We start from the raw sequence: 18,484 nt of genomic DNA, 5'->3' as shown, positions 1-18,484 counted from the left end.
GCTTTTATCTGGCAGTAACAACGCAATGTAAATTGCGGCGGGCAATTTTTGTGAATGAAGTGCAATCTATAATGAGCCTAATTTACATAGAAAGTAGATGTGTTTGCATGGAAAGGAATGACAATGACTTAATTTTATAACTACTCAAGAGCGCTGATTGCGCCTGCTTAAAATAGACTGCGGGTGGATGGTGAATAAGATGCAGGTTTTTGCGAAGATAGCGCAATTGTTCAGTGAATTTGCCATTGACTTGTTGTGTCAGTCAAATATGAAGGTTAACATATCATGTAGTGTTCAAAACTATAGTAACACACAGTGTTGGGTAAGTTACTCAAAATAGTAATCCACTACAAATTACTTTTCTAAAATTCATTGGAAAAGTAATTGCATTACTAATTAATTTTATTAAGTTACTTTGTAAAATAATTTTCACAGAAAAAGTTGTTTTTTCCACTCAACAAATTTATAATAATGTCTATATGTTCTCCTTGTTCATTTTTGTTGTCCTTTCATGACCATAATTCATGTTTTTAAATCTATTCTACATGCATAATATATTTAGAAAAACGTGTAACCTACTGAAAAGTAACTAATTGAAAGTCAGAAACTAATCTGGTTACAATCGTTTAAAGTTTAAAAGATTAAAGTTACTAATTACTTTAAAATCAAATTACACCCAACACCGGTATCATGGTAGCATCATGGGTATCTTTTTTTTGTTTTTTTAGGTTGTCTCACTTTGCTTGTAGCTATAATACCCAATTTCACCATTGTTTACCAAACTGCAAATTAATTTTATGTACATAAATGTATTATTTAACACTTAGGGCCCCCCATCTGCACAGGACCCCTCTCCTGTGCCACCGTCTGTCATGTCTTTTCTTTGATCTGTTTCTCTCATGTACTCTTGTGTTAGTAATCTTGAATAGAGAGCACATGTATGTATTTGTGTTGTGTTTAGAGAGCACATAGAGGCTGTGGTGCAACAGTTGCGCACTCGGCTGCAGGAGACGCAGCACAATCTTCAGTCGAGCACTGCAGAACTGCAGCAGCTGCACACTGAACACGACATGCTGCTGGAGAGACACAACAAGTTCCTGCAGGAAACCGTCAGTAAAGAGGCAGAACTCAGAGAGAGGTACTCATACACTCCCAGAACACACACACATGTGATGTATAGAACATGAAACGCAGCAGGTGCAGCTCCAAGACACCATCCACATTCTGGTTGGCAAAGACTTCAACGTGTACATGTGCTATCTCTTTTGTGAATGGTAGACTGCTGTCACTGCAAACAGAGAATGTAGCGCTGAAGTCTGAGCACGGCCAGTGCACGTCTCAGCTGACCGCTCAGACTGAGGCTCTCCGCAGCAGCTTCCGTGAGCAAACACGCCACCTACAGGACGAACACTGCAGCACGGTCGAGACGCTGCAACAACAGATCAACAGACTGGAGGCACAGCTCTACCAACTGCAAAGAGAGACCAGCAACACCGGTAACAGCACACGCACTGTAGAGACTCTGATTATTTGTATTGGAATTGTGAGCACATATATGATTTTAGTTATGATATTCCTCACATTTTAGATCAAGATAATGACGTGAGGCTAAATCAGCTTTTGACAAAATGTAATAAATTTAAGCTAAATTTTCTCTCTCTGTGTAGCTCCAGTTCTTGTGCAGCAACACAGGAAGTCTCAGTCGGACAGGAAGTTGGCTGATGTTCCTCAGTTTGATCTTCAGGGCACGGCTCGAGAGGAGGGCGAGGGGATGGAGACTACTGAGATCGAGTCTGTGTCCAGCCCTGGAACTTCACTGGCCTCTCTAGAGCAGCTCCTCTCATCACCTGACCTCAAACACGGTACCACCTTTACATGCTCATTCAGATACGAAATAAAGGAGAATTTCTATCTCTTTCTTCACATTGTATAGCCTCCTGGTTTGTTACAGTAAAATATTGTAAAGTGACTAAAACCACCTTACCCCTTAAATGCATACCTCAGGTCTTTAGTTCTACCCCCTGTACCTCAATACATTATTTGGAGTTATAGCCCACCTCTTTAGTATTCCTTTTCTTATCAATAGTGTAACAATAAAAATAAATGCCAAAATTACAAAAAACATATTTGTTTCTTATTGCTTAATTACCAAAAGTGATTAGGGTCATCGGTGACCCAAGATATGAAATAGTGTCACAAAATTCTCAATGTTTGTGATTCCATAAATCATAATTTCTTGATTATTTCATATTTATAATCACAGTTTACCATCACAGGATATCTATTTTTGGTTTATGACAAGACAAATGAGTCCCATATTAATACAAAAGACTACTATATCATGTTGATTTTCTGCGCAGTGATGGTGAATTATCAGTATCCCATGTGTTTGTACACATTCATTATACATGCTTTTTGTTCCTCAAGGAGGCACTGTTGTTTCAGTGGTTGACTTGATTTACATTTGAGGTTGCTAATTGATGAAGCAACTATGGCATGAAAGTAAAGTAGCTATGAAAGTAAACTATAGCAAGTGTAGCAAATGAACAGTATGATTTGGCTATTGTCATTTGGGTGTTGTATGTCTATTTAGACTCAAAAAGTGCATGAGAAAGTACATACAGTATGTGAAGCTTTTGTGTAGCTCAATATGTTTGACATCCAGTTGTGTCTCATAAAATTTCAGCATGGAAGTAATAAATCATCTCTTTGATACAGGAAAAATAAAACATCAAAATATGACAGAATATATTATATTCTGTTATTGTTGAATTGTCTTAAAAAAATGCAATTAAAATTATACACTATCTGGGCATTTTGTCGGGTTGCTAAAGACTAGGGGTGGGAATAACAAGGTAACTGGCGATATGATATAATATCGATATGTAGGTCAGTTTATGATATTATTGTGATTCTTTATTTTTGGTGTATTACAATCAAAAGTTCGATAAATTACGATATTCCACTCAATGTTGCTCATTCGTCTGCATCGGACTTAAGAGAACTGTTTCCAAATCACCAAATGCATTGTTATATTAATATAAAAGTGCCAGTTTACAAAACAAGGCCAGTTTATTTCCTAATATCTATGTACAATGCAAAGCCATAAGCATATAGAGTAAGATCATAATGGCTCCCTATTTCTGTAGTTAGGTCAATGTAGCTGGTCTTTCTAAAAATAAATTATAGTATTTATGAATACAATAGTAGCCTAAACACTTCAAAAACATTATTTATTACAACACAGTTTCAGTACACAAAAGTATAAAAGATTTAACCTAAAAAGATAGCCTATTTAACATGATAATAAAAAACAATTCCAAAATACCTGCACCTGCATGATAACTGCACCTTCTAAGGGACTGTTGTTGAATTCCTAGATCGATTTGGCAAATAATTTTTTTTTCCCATCACTATAATATAAATGTGTAAATAATAATATCAATATTTGGCCTGCAAATATTGATACAATATCACAAGTAAAAATATCATGATACTTTAACACAGGGCACTGTTGTATATACATCCTATTTATACATCGAGTATATTCCAAACGGACTCCCGAAGCAAACTTCTCTTTTTATAATGCCTGGATAATTGAACACATGGTACTGTGATACAAATACATGTGGAATAGTGCACATTAAGAATAACGTGTGGGGCCTGGGTATCTCAGCGAGCATTGACGTTGACTACCACACCTGGAGTCCAGGGTGTGCTGAGTGACTCCAGCCAGGTCTCCTAAGCAACCAAATTGGCCCGGTTGCTAGGGAGGGTAGAGTCACATGGGGTAACCTCCTCGTGGTCACAATAATGTGATTCTCTAAATACTGAGAAAGAACTAATAAAAAAATCTGAATATTTATGTTGTGACTCTTTTAACAACAAAAACAACAATAGTAGTAATAATAATAATAGCAGTAGCACAAACACATTGTCATAATATTGTGGGTGGTGGCCCTTGGCTTTGTATTGTTGACAGAATTTGGCCCTTGGTGAAAACTAATTGGGGAACCATGCTTTAACATATCAATATTTTTTTCCACCTCTACTAAAGACCAGAGGTATGTAATATGTTAGGCGAAACACTCATGCATTTAAGAGTTAAACATGGTAAATTCATTGTTTCACATGGCGTTGTTGATTTAATAAAACAGACACAACAGCAATGAGATAAAAAAAACAACAACGTTCACTAAATCTATTTATTAATTATACTGATCATAATAAACAATGCTTCCACCAAGCTGTACAGCACTGATATTAAGTTATAGCAGGTGAGCGTGTATTGACTTTTTTACAATGTCTTTCAGAATAATTCATTTGAAATCTTTTATAATAGTTAATTGTCAGATTCTACTTTGAGTTAACAACTGAGTGTAGTTGAGTGTTTTTATTAGTGGCTACACCAATATTTACATTAGTCTTTGTGTGTGTTTGTGTAGAGCCTGTTGTTTGGCAAGTGGAGCCCAGTAAAGAGGAGCTGACTCAGAAACTCAACACTGCCACCCGCAGTATGGAGCATTTAAACAGTCTACTGCATGAGACCGAGGCTACCAATGCTGTGCTGATGCAGCAGATCACTGTAAGATGCACACACACACAATTGGGTTTGAACCAACTAATCGACACTTTGGGTCTGTCGACTAGTAGTGGATCACAAGAAGTCAGTTGCGATTTTCTATATATGACAGCAGGAGGAAAAATCCATCAAACTGTGTCCCATGCATTTGTATTCAAATACATTTGCAAATATAGCTGCAAGAGACAATTATGGGGGTCCAAGCAATTTGGAAATGTGGACAAAATTACCAGTATTGCCAAATTTAAATGAACGGATCTTTCTGGGGCAAAGTAATTGTATTACTCTAGTTAGTTTACGGTTGGTATTCTGTTTTCAGAGTAGTGATGTCCAGTTCGTGAACGAATCGTTCTTTTGAATCGGTTCTTTTTAGAGAACCAGTTCATAGTTCAGACTGGATCATTTGAAACAGTTTGTGTCTCGAGTCAACACTGATCCACAAGTTACTCTATCTTAACCTGTTTCTCGGACGTGCATGACACTCCGAATCGAAATGAGCCGATAAACGGGAGTAATATGATCCTAGAAATGGTGATATCTGCTTTTCTTAACACTTCTTTGCAATTAACCGCTCAAACTAGTTCACAAATCTGATTGAACGCTCCACTCGTAACGGTTCTCGAGTCAGCAGTACACTGAACTGAGAATCGCCTCTTTCGGAGGTGTCCGACATACTGAGAACCGATGAGCTGCTGACATTGAGCATGTGTGATTAATGGGCAAAATGTATGTTTCAGGTGTATTTTGCTGAACAACAGAGAGTGTAACAAATAAAACATACTGGAAATATGTTTATGACTTGATTGTATTACCGTTTTATCAATGTATGATGATGATCCGGTCTACAGTTCTCGAGTCAACAGTGCATTGAGGCGTTCGCAGCAGTTCTCGAGTCAAAAGTACACTGATCCGAGGACAGCAAATTTTAAGTTTTGTGAAATTTGGATGTTTACAAGATACTGCCCAATTACTCATTGTTGATCACACTTGAAGAATGTTGCATATCTGCTACATGATTAAATTAATCAAATTTCTTCTGATCTCGGGGGCCTGAGTAGCTCAGCAAGTAAAGACACTGACTACCACACCTGGAGTCGCAAGTTCGAATCCAGGGCATGCTGAGTGACTCCAGCCAGGTCTCCTAAGCAACCAATTGGCCCAGTTGGGTAGAGTCACATGGGGTAACCTCCTCGTGGTTGCTATAATGTGTGGTTCTCGCTCTCTGTGAGTCGCGTGGTGAGTTGTTCATGGATGCCGCTGAGAATAGCATGAAGCTTCCACACGCACTAGGTCTCAGCGGTAACGCGCTCAACAAGCCACGTGATAAGATGCACGGATTGACGGTCTCAGACGCAGAGGCAACTGAGATTCGTCCTCCACCACCCGGATTGAGGTGAGTCACTACGCCACCACGAGGACCTAGAGCGCATTGGGAATTGGGCATTCCAAATTGGGGAGAAAAAGGGGAGAAAATCCCCAAACAATAATAATAATCTCTTCTGATCTCTAGATGATTTTTAGATTTTTGTAGATACACTACAAATTTTGTGCAAATTAGAGAAAAGCCCTCAGACAAGTTTGAAGAAGGTTTTTCATTAAATTCACAGTAATGGATGTGGGTTATTTTTCCAGTCAAAAATGGAAATATTACCGATTGGTTCAGGAGCACTTAAGGATTCATAAGAAACAATACTTGTTATGCTAGTAATTGCGGTTATTTGTTATCACCAAAGGTACATGTTAGTTTATTATAGTGCCACCTTGTGGCCGAGTTTCTGAAAATTTGGTGTACACTTCTTAGGAGACACCAAATTTCATAATGTTTGGTTGTTCACAATACATGTTATTAGCTGCTGAAATTGGCTGTTGGCAGCCATTTTGGTTGAGTTGTCCAATCAATATTTTAAAGGGATAGTACCCCAAAAATGAAAGTTCTCTCATCATTTACTCACCCTCATGCCTTCCCAGATGTGTATGACTTTATTTCTTGATCAGAATACAAATGAAGATTTCTAGATGAATGTCTCCGCTCTGTAGGTCCATGCAGTGCAAGTGAATAGTGATCAGACATTTGTAGCTCCAAAAATCACAAAGGAAACAAAGAAGTAATCCATACGACTCCAGTGTATAAATCCATATCTTCAGAAGTGATACAATAGGTGTGGGTGAGAAACAGTTCAAAATGTAAGTCCTATTTTTAACTCTTAAATCTCCACTTTCACTTTTACATCTGAAAGTCACATATGGTGTCTGTTTAGTTTCACTTTCACATCTGAAAGTGAAAGTTAAAGTGGAGATTTAGAGTAAAAAATGACTTAAATATTATTCTTTTTCTCACCCACACCTATCATATCGCTTCTGAAGATATGGATTGAACCACTGGAGTCTTACAGATTACTTTTATTTTTCATTTATGTGATTTTTGGAGCTACAAAGATCTGATCACCATTCACTTGCATTGTACAGGTATGGACCTACAGAGCCGAGATATTTTTCTAAAAATCTTTGTTTGTGTTTTGCTGAAGAAACATACACAGTCATACACATCTGGGATGGCATGAGGTTAAGTAAATTATAAGAGAATTTTCATTTTTGGGTGAACTATCCCTTTAAGGATATTTTAGCACGTGACCCAAAGAAGATGCATGCCAAATTCAAACTTCTTCAATCAAACTGTTGCAGAGTTCTAATTGTTTTTTAGTTTTAGCACCCCCTATGGGCAGAATTACAAGACATTTGGCATTTATCCTCAAAATATCTTTGTGTCAAAGTTTCTCAAGTTTTGTTAGTTTGAACAAATATACACACTCACACATTCATTTATTGACCGTTGTCCTGTCTCTTTACACTGATTGAACTCTCTGGCTCTCTGCAGCTGTTGAAGAGTGAGCTGCGGCGTCTGGAGCGCAATCAGGAGCGTGAGAAATCTGTGGCCAATCTGGAGTACCTGAAGAACGTGCTGTTGCAGTTCATCTTCCTGCGCTCCGGCAGTGAGCGTCAGGCACTGCTTCCTGTCATACACACCATGCTGCAGCTAAGTCCAGAGGAGAAGAGCAAACTCTCTGCTATCGCACAAGGTGTGTTACTTGAGGTTTAGATCATGTTGATATTTCATTTTGTATCATTGCTTCCAGTCGAAGCAGCTGAACACATTAATGCTAGCTTACAAACTGCCACCAGTGGTAGAAGTAAACAACAACGGTGGATGTGCAAGTCAAGAGCATGTGTGTGAGGAGGTCTGGAGATACCTGCATTTGTATAACTCGAGTCCGAAGAAATATAAAGACATCTTTATGGGTCTAAACTCCTAAGGAGAAATAGTCCAGTGTTTCATAGCAGCCGTAGCGCGCATATGCCAACCGCCTGTGGATGTGCGTACAGTCAAATGAAGTATACCTAGACAGGCTGTCTGACTGTACAATGACGCTGAGCGTTCGCATCAAAATTAGGCAACTCACACAGTTTTAAAAAGACCAAAGAACTAATGGCTGACCTCCATCAGTCACAAACTGCCACATTTAATGTACACATATTGACAAATCCAGACTCGAAAGAGACATTAAAGCTCAATTCTACAAATGAATCGGACATATGAAATACAGTATATAAAGTAGTTTCCATGCTTGTGTTTACATCATTAGATAAGATGTGTCAAAAGTAGGAAACTTCTTCAATAAATCAAACTGCTCACAGGAGGCACTTGAGGTTTTTTGGTCCAATTATTAATACCTCTGTTTTGTCAGAATTTAGTCAAAGTAAATTACTGGCTATCAAGTCTTTGATGTCATCAATTCACTCTGCTAAATTGGAGAATTGGGAAATTTGATCAGAGTATTATCACCATAAATTCCATGTTTCCTGATAATGTCTCCAATGGGAAGCATTTAAGTGGAGAACAGCAGAGGACCTAATACAGAGCCTTGTGGCACTCCATACTTGTGTTTGATCTGATAAGTCTGATCAGTTGGATCTAACCTTGGCTAATTCCTGTCCACAAATGCCAACATTATTCTCAAGTCTTTCCAAGCAAATGTCATGGTCAATAATGCCAAAGGCAGCACTAAAATCCATTAGTACTATTAGTGAGATGTCGCCGCAGTCGACAAGTCATTTGTTAATCTTGACAAGCAGAGTCTCCATACTATGATGGGGCCTAAATCCTGACTGACATTTTTTACAAAAAACATTTATTTGCAAAACAAAAAAAAAAAAATACATGCAGGTAGTTGGGAGGACACAGCTTTTTGTAGTATTTTAACAATGTCTAGCATCTGTTGTTTTCTGACAATTTCTTCTGTGCAACATACATCATTTTATTTGTTTTGTTGTAGTTCTTTACTTAAATACTTAATTGATTCATTAAGTGTGACAGGAATATTAAGAAATTAATGTCTGGCTGTCCTGCAGAATATTTAATTTCACAATAAATATTGAAGGCTGAGTAAAAGCAGTTGAGAGCGTGTGGAGGAATTCACCTTCAGAGCTCACAACATCAGGTGATCTGTTTCGAAACAGGGTAAAGACAGGTGATTTACTTCAGCTGTAATCCATGTCTGTGAAGAATTTCCTACAGATTGTTCAATGAATTTGAATGTTTTACAGTCATTTAAAAGCCATGTGTTTTTGTGTTGCTAGTGTTCCTGTGTTGCTGTAATGTGTGCAGTGTTATGATTTATTTACTGTCTAATGCGTTGTAGGTGAGGAGGAGTCTGCAGGCTCAAGAGGGTCCGGGTGGACGTCATATCTGCACAGCTGGTCAGGAATCAGATGAAACACATACTGACTATAAAGCAGTGATTTAAACATGCAACTGAAGGAAAAGCATCAATCAGAGCAACATACATGCGGAGCTACAACTCATACTTTTTCAAAAGTGTTCACATATCCCTGGTTCATCATACACACCTTATAACAGCACAGATCTGTATTTATACATTTTATTAAACCTGTTTTAAATGAGAACTGCAATTTATTTCTCCTTTTTCCTTTTTGATTTTCTTTATTGCCTTCATTTTTGTACTGTGTCAGTCCTAACCGAATATTACTTTCATTTGGACTACTGATGTGCTGTGAGTTTTGCACACCATTATAATTTTTCAGTCTTTCGTTTTGTCAGTCTTGGTAAATCTCGTGTCCATATAGTCTTTTGTTTTTGATTGTTTGAACTTTAATCAGGGGGCCAGATCAACATGCATAAATAATGAGATTAATCTGTGAATGTGTATATTCAGTCCGCAATATATACTGTATTATCAATCAACCTATTTTATTTACTGAGAAATAATATGCCAGTATGTATGGAGAATATGAATGTATTGTACATGATTCCAAAGATATTTAAGAGAAACAGTAAGTTATTGAAATCTGCTTACAGATCTTATATGAAGTACATGTAATATCTTTTACTTTTGGTTATTTGTTGTAAGGGTTTTCTTAATATGAGTTCATCCTGCTATGAATCACTGTTTGATTTCCTTTTTATGTAGCATTTGTACTTGTAAATCTAAAAGCATTTATTTCTTGGCAAAATCTAAGTTTCTTTATTGTACAGTTAATATAGGCACCAATTTTGCAATTGCAAAACAAATAAATCTCTGAAAAGCGACATTTGAAGTACTATGAGTTTTGAAGAGTAAACCACCACTTGAAGGTGTAAATAAGAGGTGTCAGTCTTGCGACCAGTGTAGTCTGATTCCCGAAGGAATGACACTTGAGAGTCTGTTTGTTTTTATCTTCAGTGCAAAACATGCAGCTCGACCAGTGTAGTCTGATTCATAAACTAATGACTCTTATTAGCCGGTTCTTTTAAATGTACACCCCAAAAAATAGTGTAACCAGTGTAGTCTGATTCTCGGACGAATTATTCTTATACAGTCAGTTCTTTTTGAATCTACAGCACGAAACATGCAGTGCTACTAGTATTGTTCGACTTCCAAACTAACGATTCCTATGAGCTGGTTCTTTTGAATCTACAGCATGAAACATGCTGCACAATCAGTGTAGTTCAATTCTTGAACGAATTACTCCTTTGTGTCGGTTCATTTGAATCTACTTTGCTGTGCTGTCCTGATTTCTTCTGTTTTTGTGTATATCTCCTACTAAATTGTTTCAAAAATTCAAACAGAATTAACATAAAACAAAGGCAATCTGAGTAAACCCCAAATACAGTTTTTAAATGATAATTTAGCATTAATTAATAATTGAAGCAAAGTTATCCAATACCAACTGGGCCTGCATGAAAAAGGATTTGCCCCCTTAGTTACTAAATCCCCAAATCTATGAAACTGCATTCATAATGGAGTTCAGCTGGACTAGACACACCCAGACCTGATTACTGCCAGCCCTGTACAATCAAATCAACACCTAAATAGAACTTTTTCAGCAGCATGAATTTGGCTAAAAGGTCTCACCCAGTAGCACACTATGCCAAGGTAAAAAGAAATTCCAGAAATTATGAGGAAGAAGGTGATTGAAATACAACCTCAATTCCCAAAGTGTTGGGACAGTATGCAAAATGCTCACAAAAACAAAAAGGAGTGATTTGTACGTTATATTCACCCTTTGCTAAATTGAAAAAAATACAACTACACATTATATGATGTTTTATCTTGTGAGTTTGTTTGTTTGTTTGTTTGTTTGTTTGTTTTTTAATGTACAGTAATTTCAAATCAGATGATTGCAACATGCTCCAAAAAAGTTGGGACAGTTGAGTGTTTACCACTGTGAAACATCACCATATCTTCTAATAACACTTATTAAGCAAATAGGCACTGAAGACACGAGTTTAAGTTTAAAAAGTGGAATTTTCCCCCATTCATCCATTATGCAGGTCTTCAGCTGCACAATTGTACGGGGTCTTCATTGCCGTATTGTGCGCTTCATAATGCGGCACACATTCTCGATTGGAGATGGTCAGGACTGCAGGCAGGCCAATCTAGCACCCACACTCTCTGCTTATTCAGCCAGTATATGATTTGAAGTTGTCCTACTAAAAATGCCTGGACGTCCCTGGAAAAGACTATTGTGCTCAATGACAATACATGCAGCTCCAAAATTTTTACATATCTGTCTGCATTAATGGTGCCCTCACTTATGTGCAAGTTACCCATGCCATGGGCACTGACACACCCCTTGTCCATACAGACACTGGCTTTTGGACCTGACGCTGATAACAGCTTGGATGGTCCTTTTCCTCTTTGGCCTGGAGAACACGACGGATGTGTTTTGCAAAAACTATTTGAAATGTGGACTTATCGGACCAAAAAACATGGTTCCACTGTTCTACTTTCCATCTAAGATGAGACCGAGCCCAGAGAAGTCGGCAGCGCTTCCGGACAGTGTTGATGTAGGGCTTCTGCTTTGCATAGTAAAGTCTTAACATGCATCTAACAAAGGTTTACTAAAGTAATCCCAAATCCATGTTCATGATATCCATTACAGATGAATGCCATTTTTTAAGACAGTGACGTCTGAGGGATCAGAGATCACGCACATTCAGAAGTGGTTTTCGTCTTGCCCTTTATGCACAGAGATTTGACCATATTCCTTGAATCTTTTAACTATATTGTGCACTGTAAAGGGTGAAATGCCAAAAATCTTTCCAATTTGTCTTTGGGGAACAATGATCTCAAAGTGCTGGATTATTTGCTGAAGCATCTGTTTGCAAATTGACAAGTCTCAAATGATCCTTGCTCTTGAAGGACTAGGCTGTTTTTGGAGGCTCCTTATATACTATGACATGATTGCCTCACCTGTTTAACATCTCCTGTTTCACATTGCTTTGTTATTTTAACTCGTCAAATTGTTATTAGTGTTAAATTGCTCCTGTCTCAACTTTTTTGGAATGTGTTACAATCAGCTGATTTGAAATTACTGTGCAAATCAAGAAAATTCACAAGGTAAAACATCATATAATGTGTAATTGTAGTGTTTTCAATATAGCAAAGGGTGATTACAATATACAAATCACTCCTTTTTGTTTTTATTAGCAAATTTTCATACTGTCCCAACTTTTTTGGAATTGGGGTTGTACATCAGTCTGGGGATGGTTACAAAGCTATTTCAAAGGCCCTGGGACACCAAATAACCACAGTGAGAGCCATTATCTCCAAATGGAGGAAACTTAGCACAGTAGTGAACTATCCCAGAAGTGGCTGACCTTCCAAAATTCCTCCAAGAGCACAGCAATGACATCCAGGAAGTCACAAATAGCTAAGGACAACATCCAAGGAACTGCAGGCCTCTGTCGCGTCAGTAAAGGTCACTGTTCATGTCTCCACTATCAGAAAGACACTGGCCAAAAATGGCATCCGTGGAAGAGTGGCGAGGCGAAAACCACTGCTAACCCAGAAGAACATTAAGGCTCGTCTGAATTTTGCCAAAACACACCTTGATGATCCTCAAACCTTTTGGAAGAATGTTCTACCAATGCTACCAGTATAGCCTGATTCCCAAATGAATGACTCTTACGAGCCGGTTCTTTTGAATCTAAAGCACGAAACATACAGCGCAACTCGTGTAGTCTGGTTCATGAATGAATGACACTTAAGAGTGCACTTACAGTGCTACTGGGGAGTCATGTGACACTATGCAAGTGGAAGCAGCCTAGAGACGAGCTCCACTTCACCTTGCTACAATTATCCTTTTAATCAATATTACTCAGTAAGAACTAAATTAGTTTTGATTGTTAAACTGTGCTGGGAGTGTAATGTCGAAGAATTCAAAATCGTCGGCCTGTGGGGACATTAAAAAGCATTTATGGTCACACTCGTCTGACACCTCTCATGATCAAGATGGCGGGGGTCCGGTGGGGAATGACAGCGAGCCTCATGACGTAGGTCAAGATATTACAAACATTGCTGCAGCGCTTACGAATATCTAGACCAACATGGAGGGCCTCGTGAAAAAAATTAGAAGATATGTAAAATTGAAGCAGACGTAATAATGTTTGTCTCGTTGGAATCCCCGAGGGAAATGAAGGTCAAGATATGGTTAACTTCTTGGAAGGGCTCATTCCGAATTTGTTCAACACAACAGGCCGTCATCTTGAAATAGAGCATGTGCACAGAGCTCTCGATCAGCTTCCCAAAGCGGGTGACAAGCCCCGATCCATTCTGGCAAGATTATTACAGTCGGCAGACAGAGACTTTGTTTTACGTGCGGCGAGGAATAAAGGCAAGTTGTGCTGGGAAGATTACAACATTATGGTTTTTCCAGACTTCGCCAGAGTGAAACAAGCGAAACGGGACAGATTCAAAGAGTGTAAGAAGTTACTTCATGAACAGGATGTGAGGTTTGCTTTGCTTTACCCAGCTAAGCTGAGAAATGATGCCAAGGATGGACGTAAGACTTTCACATGCCCACGAGAAGCTATGGCCTTCATTAAATCAATGGAGTGAATGGGTGGCTTTGCCCACGCTGAACCAGCGGTATGGACTAGACATCATGCATTTTGCTAATGTGGTCTGAGAGGCTTTGTGTGGAGGTGAGGGCGTGGCTGAGCACCATGCTGTGGAGAGTGAAGTGAGAGAGATGAGTGGGGAATGATTTGCACCTGTGCTTAACACCTGTCTTGTGTTTCAGTGAGGAGTGACGGGGGCCTTTAAGGAGAAGCAACAGCAGCAGTGGGGAGAGAGAGCCCAGCTGACAAGCAACGTGTGTGTTGGCCACTGCCGTTACCAAGTTAAAAAGAGTTATTTTAGTTTTAAGCAAATGTGTTTGTTAATAAAAAGGTTCTTCTGAAAAACTTCTGAGTTTAGAATCGCCGTCTCCCGCTTCCTCATTCCTTGAACCCCAAAATCCTATTACAGGTTGTTATTCGGTTGGTTGCCCACTGTCTCTCTCTCTCTCTCTATATATATACAGGTGCATCTCAATAAATTAGAATGTCGTGGAAAAGTTCATTTATTTCATTAATTCAACTCAAATTGTGAAACTCGTGTATTAAATAAATTCAATGCACACAGAATGAAGTAGTTTAAGTCTTTGGTTCTTTTAATTGTGATGATTTTGGCTCACATTTAACAAAAACCCACCAATTCACTATCTCAAAAAATTAGAATACATCATAAGACCAATATAAAAAACATTTTTAGTGAATTGTTGGCCTTCTGGAAAGTATGTTCATTTACTGTATATGTGCTCAATACTTGGTAGGGGCTCCTTTTGCTTTAATTACTGCCTCAATTCGGCGTGGCATGGAGGTGATCAGTTTGTGGCACTGCTGAGGTGGTATGGAAGCCCAGGTTTCTTTGACAGTGGCCTTCAGCTCATCTGCATCTTTTGGTCTCTTGTTTCTCATTTTCCTCTTGACAATACCCCATAGATTCTCTATGGGGTTCAGGTCTGGTGAGTTTGCTGGCCAGTCAAGCACACCAACACCATGGTCATTTAACCAACTTTTGGTGCTTTTGGCAGTGTGGGCAGGTGCCAAAGCCTGCTGGAAAATGAAATCAGCATCTTTAAAAAGCTGGTCAGCAGAAGGAAGCATGAAGTGCTCCAAAATGTCATGGTAAACGGGTGCAGTGACTTTGGTTTTCAAAAAACACAATGGACCAACACCAGCAGATGACATTGCACCCCAGATCATCACAGACTGTGGAAACTTAACACTGGACTTCAAGCAACTTGGTCTATGAGCTTCTCCACCCTTCCTCCAGACTCTAGGACCTTGGTTTCCAAATGAAATACAAACTTGCTCTCATCTGAAAAGAGGACTTTGGAACACTGGGCAACAGTCTAGTTCTTCTTCTCCTTAGCCCAGGTAAGATGCCTCTGACGTTGTCTTTGGTTCAGGAGTGGCTTAACAAGAGGAATACGACAACTGTAGCCAAATTCCTTGACATGTCTGTGTGTGGTGGCTCTTGATGCCTTGACCCCAGCCTCAGTCCATTCCTTGTGAAGTTCACCCAAATTCTTGAATCGATTTTGCTTGACAATCATAAGGCTGCGGTTCTCTCGGTTGGTTGTGCATCTTTTTCTTCCACACTTTTTCCTTCCACTCCACTTTCTGTTAACATGCTTGGATATAGCACTCTGTGAACAGCCAGCTTCTTTGGCAATGAATGTTTGTGGCTTACCCTCCTTGTGAAGGGTGTCAATGATTGTCTTCTGGACAACTGTCAGATCAGCAGTCTTCCCCATGATTGTGTAGAGAGACCATTTTGAAGGCTCAGGAAAACTTTGCAGGTGTTTTGAGTTGATTAGCTGATTGGCATGTCACCATATTCTAATTTTTTGAGATATTGGAATTGGTGGGTTTTTGTTAAATGTGAGCCAAAATCATCACAATTAAAAGAACCAAAGACTTAAACTACTTCAGTCTGTGTGCACTGAATTTATTTAATACACGAGTTTCACAATTTGAGTTGAATTACTGAAATAAATGAACTTTTCCACGACATTCTAATTTATTGAGATGCACCTGTATATACTTTTTATTTATTTATTTTTTTCACTTTATTGACTTTTTGTTGAGTTTATTTGTTCATTTTGAGGGTTCGTTATTGTTATTTACTGGGGCCTATTTCATTGAAAACTTTTATGAGCAGTTCAGTTATATGGTTTATGTAAAAAAGAAAATAAAAACACCGGACTGAAGTAATCTTGTAGCATTGGTGTCACAGAAAATCTCATGAGCATGCATGAACCGTCAGATTTCCAGGGGATGGACACCAGTTGAGACTGTAATGCTCGAGGTTGAAGCGTATCTTTTTTCTGTTCTGTGGGTAATTAAGGATTTTATGGTTACATCATTGTTGAATAGTGGTCTATATAATTTAGCCTTGGGAACACATTTTCTTCTTTGCATGTCAGTACTGTCACACTTTAATATAGATAAAATGTTTCTCTCCACATGGAATGTTAATGGGCTGGGGCACCCTATAAAAAGAAGGAAGGTTGTATCTTTTCTTAAGCGTACATTTTTTTATATAGTGTTCCTTCAAGAAATGCACTTTTCTTCACAGGAAGCTGAAAAACTTGGCAGTGCATGGGGTGGGCATGTGTTTTGCATTGCTGGTTCAAGTAAGAGCAGGGGAGTCATCACATTGATAAGTAAGCATTTACAATTTAATTGTCTCAAACAGTTAATTTAGGTGAGAAAATTTAGGAAGAGTCATTAATGTTTTGTCTGAAATACAGGGGCAAAATCTTATTTTGGCTAATATTTATGCACCCAATGCCGAAGATAAGAACTTTTTTACAGATCTTGAGGGAAAGTTACAAGCAGCTTGGATCCTCCATGATATGGTTTTGGGTGGAGACTTTAATATTTTAATGGATCCCGTCCTTGATCATAGTGATGCAAAGGTCTGTAGACCCTTTTGAGCAATGTTGACACTACAGAGGATATGTAAAAAATCTTGGTCTTACAGACATTTGGAGACTTCTGGATCCATCTGGGAGGGACTACACCTTTTTTTCTTCAGGTTGTAAGATTTACTCGAGAATAGATTTTTTTTTTTTTAAATATATATATAAGTCACTTATTCCATTTGCCTCTGATTGCTCAATTGGGAACCTTTTAGTTTCAGATCATGCTTTGGTGTGTTTAGAGATGTTGCCGCATATAGAGAAAAGGAAATCATATAGATGGCGCTTCAATACATCCCTTCTACAGGACCCAGCATTTAAACAAATGTTAAAGACAGAACTTAATATTTATGTAGAAACTAATTGGTCTTGAGTGTCCTTTGTGGGTGTGGCATGGGAGGCGCTTAAGGCAGTTCTTGGGGGGTGGATCATACAATATGCCTCATTCATTAAAAAGATCAAAGCACAGGAATGAATGGAATTGGAAAAGAGTACTAAACAGAGCTGAAGCACGGAATGACATCCAATGGTCTTAGAAAGTTGACTCAGCTAAAATATAGGTACAATAATACTTTGTCACAGAAGGTGACAAAGACAGACATACTTTGAGTCGGGAGACAAGGCAGGGAAACCTCTTCTCAGATACATAAAACAGAGAGAGTTTTTTTCCACCGTTCCTTCAGTGAAGTCTTCTGGAGACAATATGTTTACCTCTGCCACAGATATTAATAAGGTCTTTAAAGAATTCTAATTTGATCTTTATAGTTCCACGTCTTCATCTACCGATAAGGATATTAGCAACTTCGTAGAGCCATTAGAACTTCCTAATTAACAAATTATCAAAAAGACTATCTTGACTCAGATATTACTTTGGATGAGCTTGTTGAGGTAATTACAGCCTTGCCTTACTCTGGGATAGGGGCACCTGGCAGGGTCTTGCCCTGGAACCATTTGCAATTCAAGATTTTACATAGATTCTATTGGACCCCCTCTAGATTGTATAGGCTTGGTCTGAAAGACACACCCACCTGCTGGCAATGCCAATCAGAAGATGGAGACACAACCCATGTCTTTTGGTGGCATGTTAAGATCCAAGAATTTTGGTTGAAGGTTCAGAGTTTTTATGTGATGTATTGGGCACTCAAATTTAATTTTGCCCCAGACTCTGTATTTTGGGTGATGGGGCGGTCATCAATATGGGGGATAAACATGTAAAGAATTGGGTTCTGACCAGTGTGATGATTGGTAGGCAGGTTATTTTAAGGGGATGGAAGTCGAATGGAATGCCCTCATTTCCGGAGTGGTTTGCGGAGATGGGGAGTGTGGCAGCTTTCGAGGAGGTGTCAAGTTGATGACCCATTAACAAAAAGGTTCTCGTGTGATGTGGATAGGTGGGCTTCATTACATTTGTCTATGGCTGGGAAGGTCAATGTTACAAAAATGAATTTTATACCCAAATTCAATTATCTACTAGTCTCTCCCTCTAGAAGTTCCTATTTCTTATTTTCAACAATTTGCTAGAATATCTAGGTCTTTAATTTGGAATGGTAAACAATCTTGGTTGCATTTTACTAAGTTACATAGACCAAT

The 18,484-nt window shown here is 38.6% G+C and overlaps 1 protein-coding gene across 1 annotated transcript in view; it reads left to right on the top strand.

Moving 5' to 3' along the window:
- LOC127447745 (GRIP and coiled-coil domain-containing protein 2) overlaps nucleotides 1-10,187 on the top strand; it is a 42,227-nt gene extending 32,040 nt beyond the window's left edge. The window contains exons 18-23 of the mRNA XM_051709780.1: nucleotides 962-1,138; nucleotides 1,279-1,496; nucleotides 1,668-1,862; nucleotides 4,446-4,585; nucleotides 7,458-7,659; nucleotides 9,280-10,187. Of these exons, the coding sequence (XP_051565740.1) occupies nucleotides 962-1,138; nucleotides 1,279-1,496; nucleotides 1,668-1,862; nucleotides 4,446-4,585; nucleotides 7,458-7,659; nucleotides 9,280-9,353 (1,006 nt within the window). The 3' untranslated portion in view covers nucleotides 9,354-10,187. The remainder of the gene's footprint in view (nucleotides 1-961; nucleotides 1,139-1,278; nucleotides 1,497-1,667; nucleotides 1,863-4,445; nucleotides 4,586-7,457; nucleotides 7,660-9,279) is intronic.
- The last annotated feature ends 8,297 nt before the right edge of the window (nucleotides 10,188-18,484 follow it).

Source organism: Myxocyprinus asiaticus, chromosome 11 (genome assembly GCF_019703515.2).
Source record: "Myxocyprinus asiaticus isolate MX2 ecotype Aquarium Trade chromosome 11, UBuf_Myxa_2, whole genome shotgun sequence".
NCBI classification, from domain to species: Eukaryota; Metazoa; Chordata; class Actinopteri; order Cypriniformes; family Catostomidae; genus Myxocyprinus; species Myxocyprinus asiaticus.
Note: the sequence above shows the minus strand (reverse complement) of the source record. Positions and strands in the feature narration are given on the sequence as shown.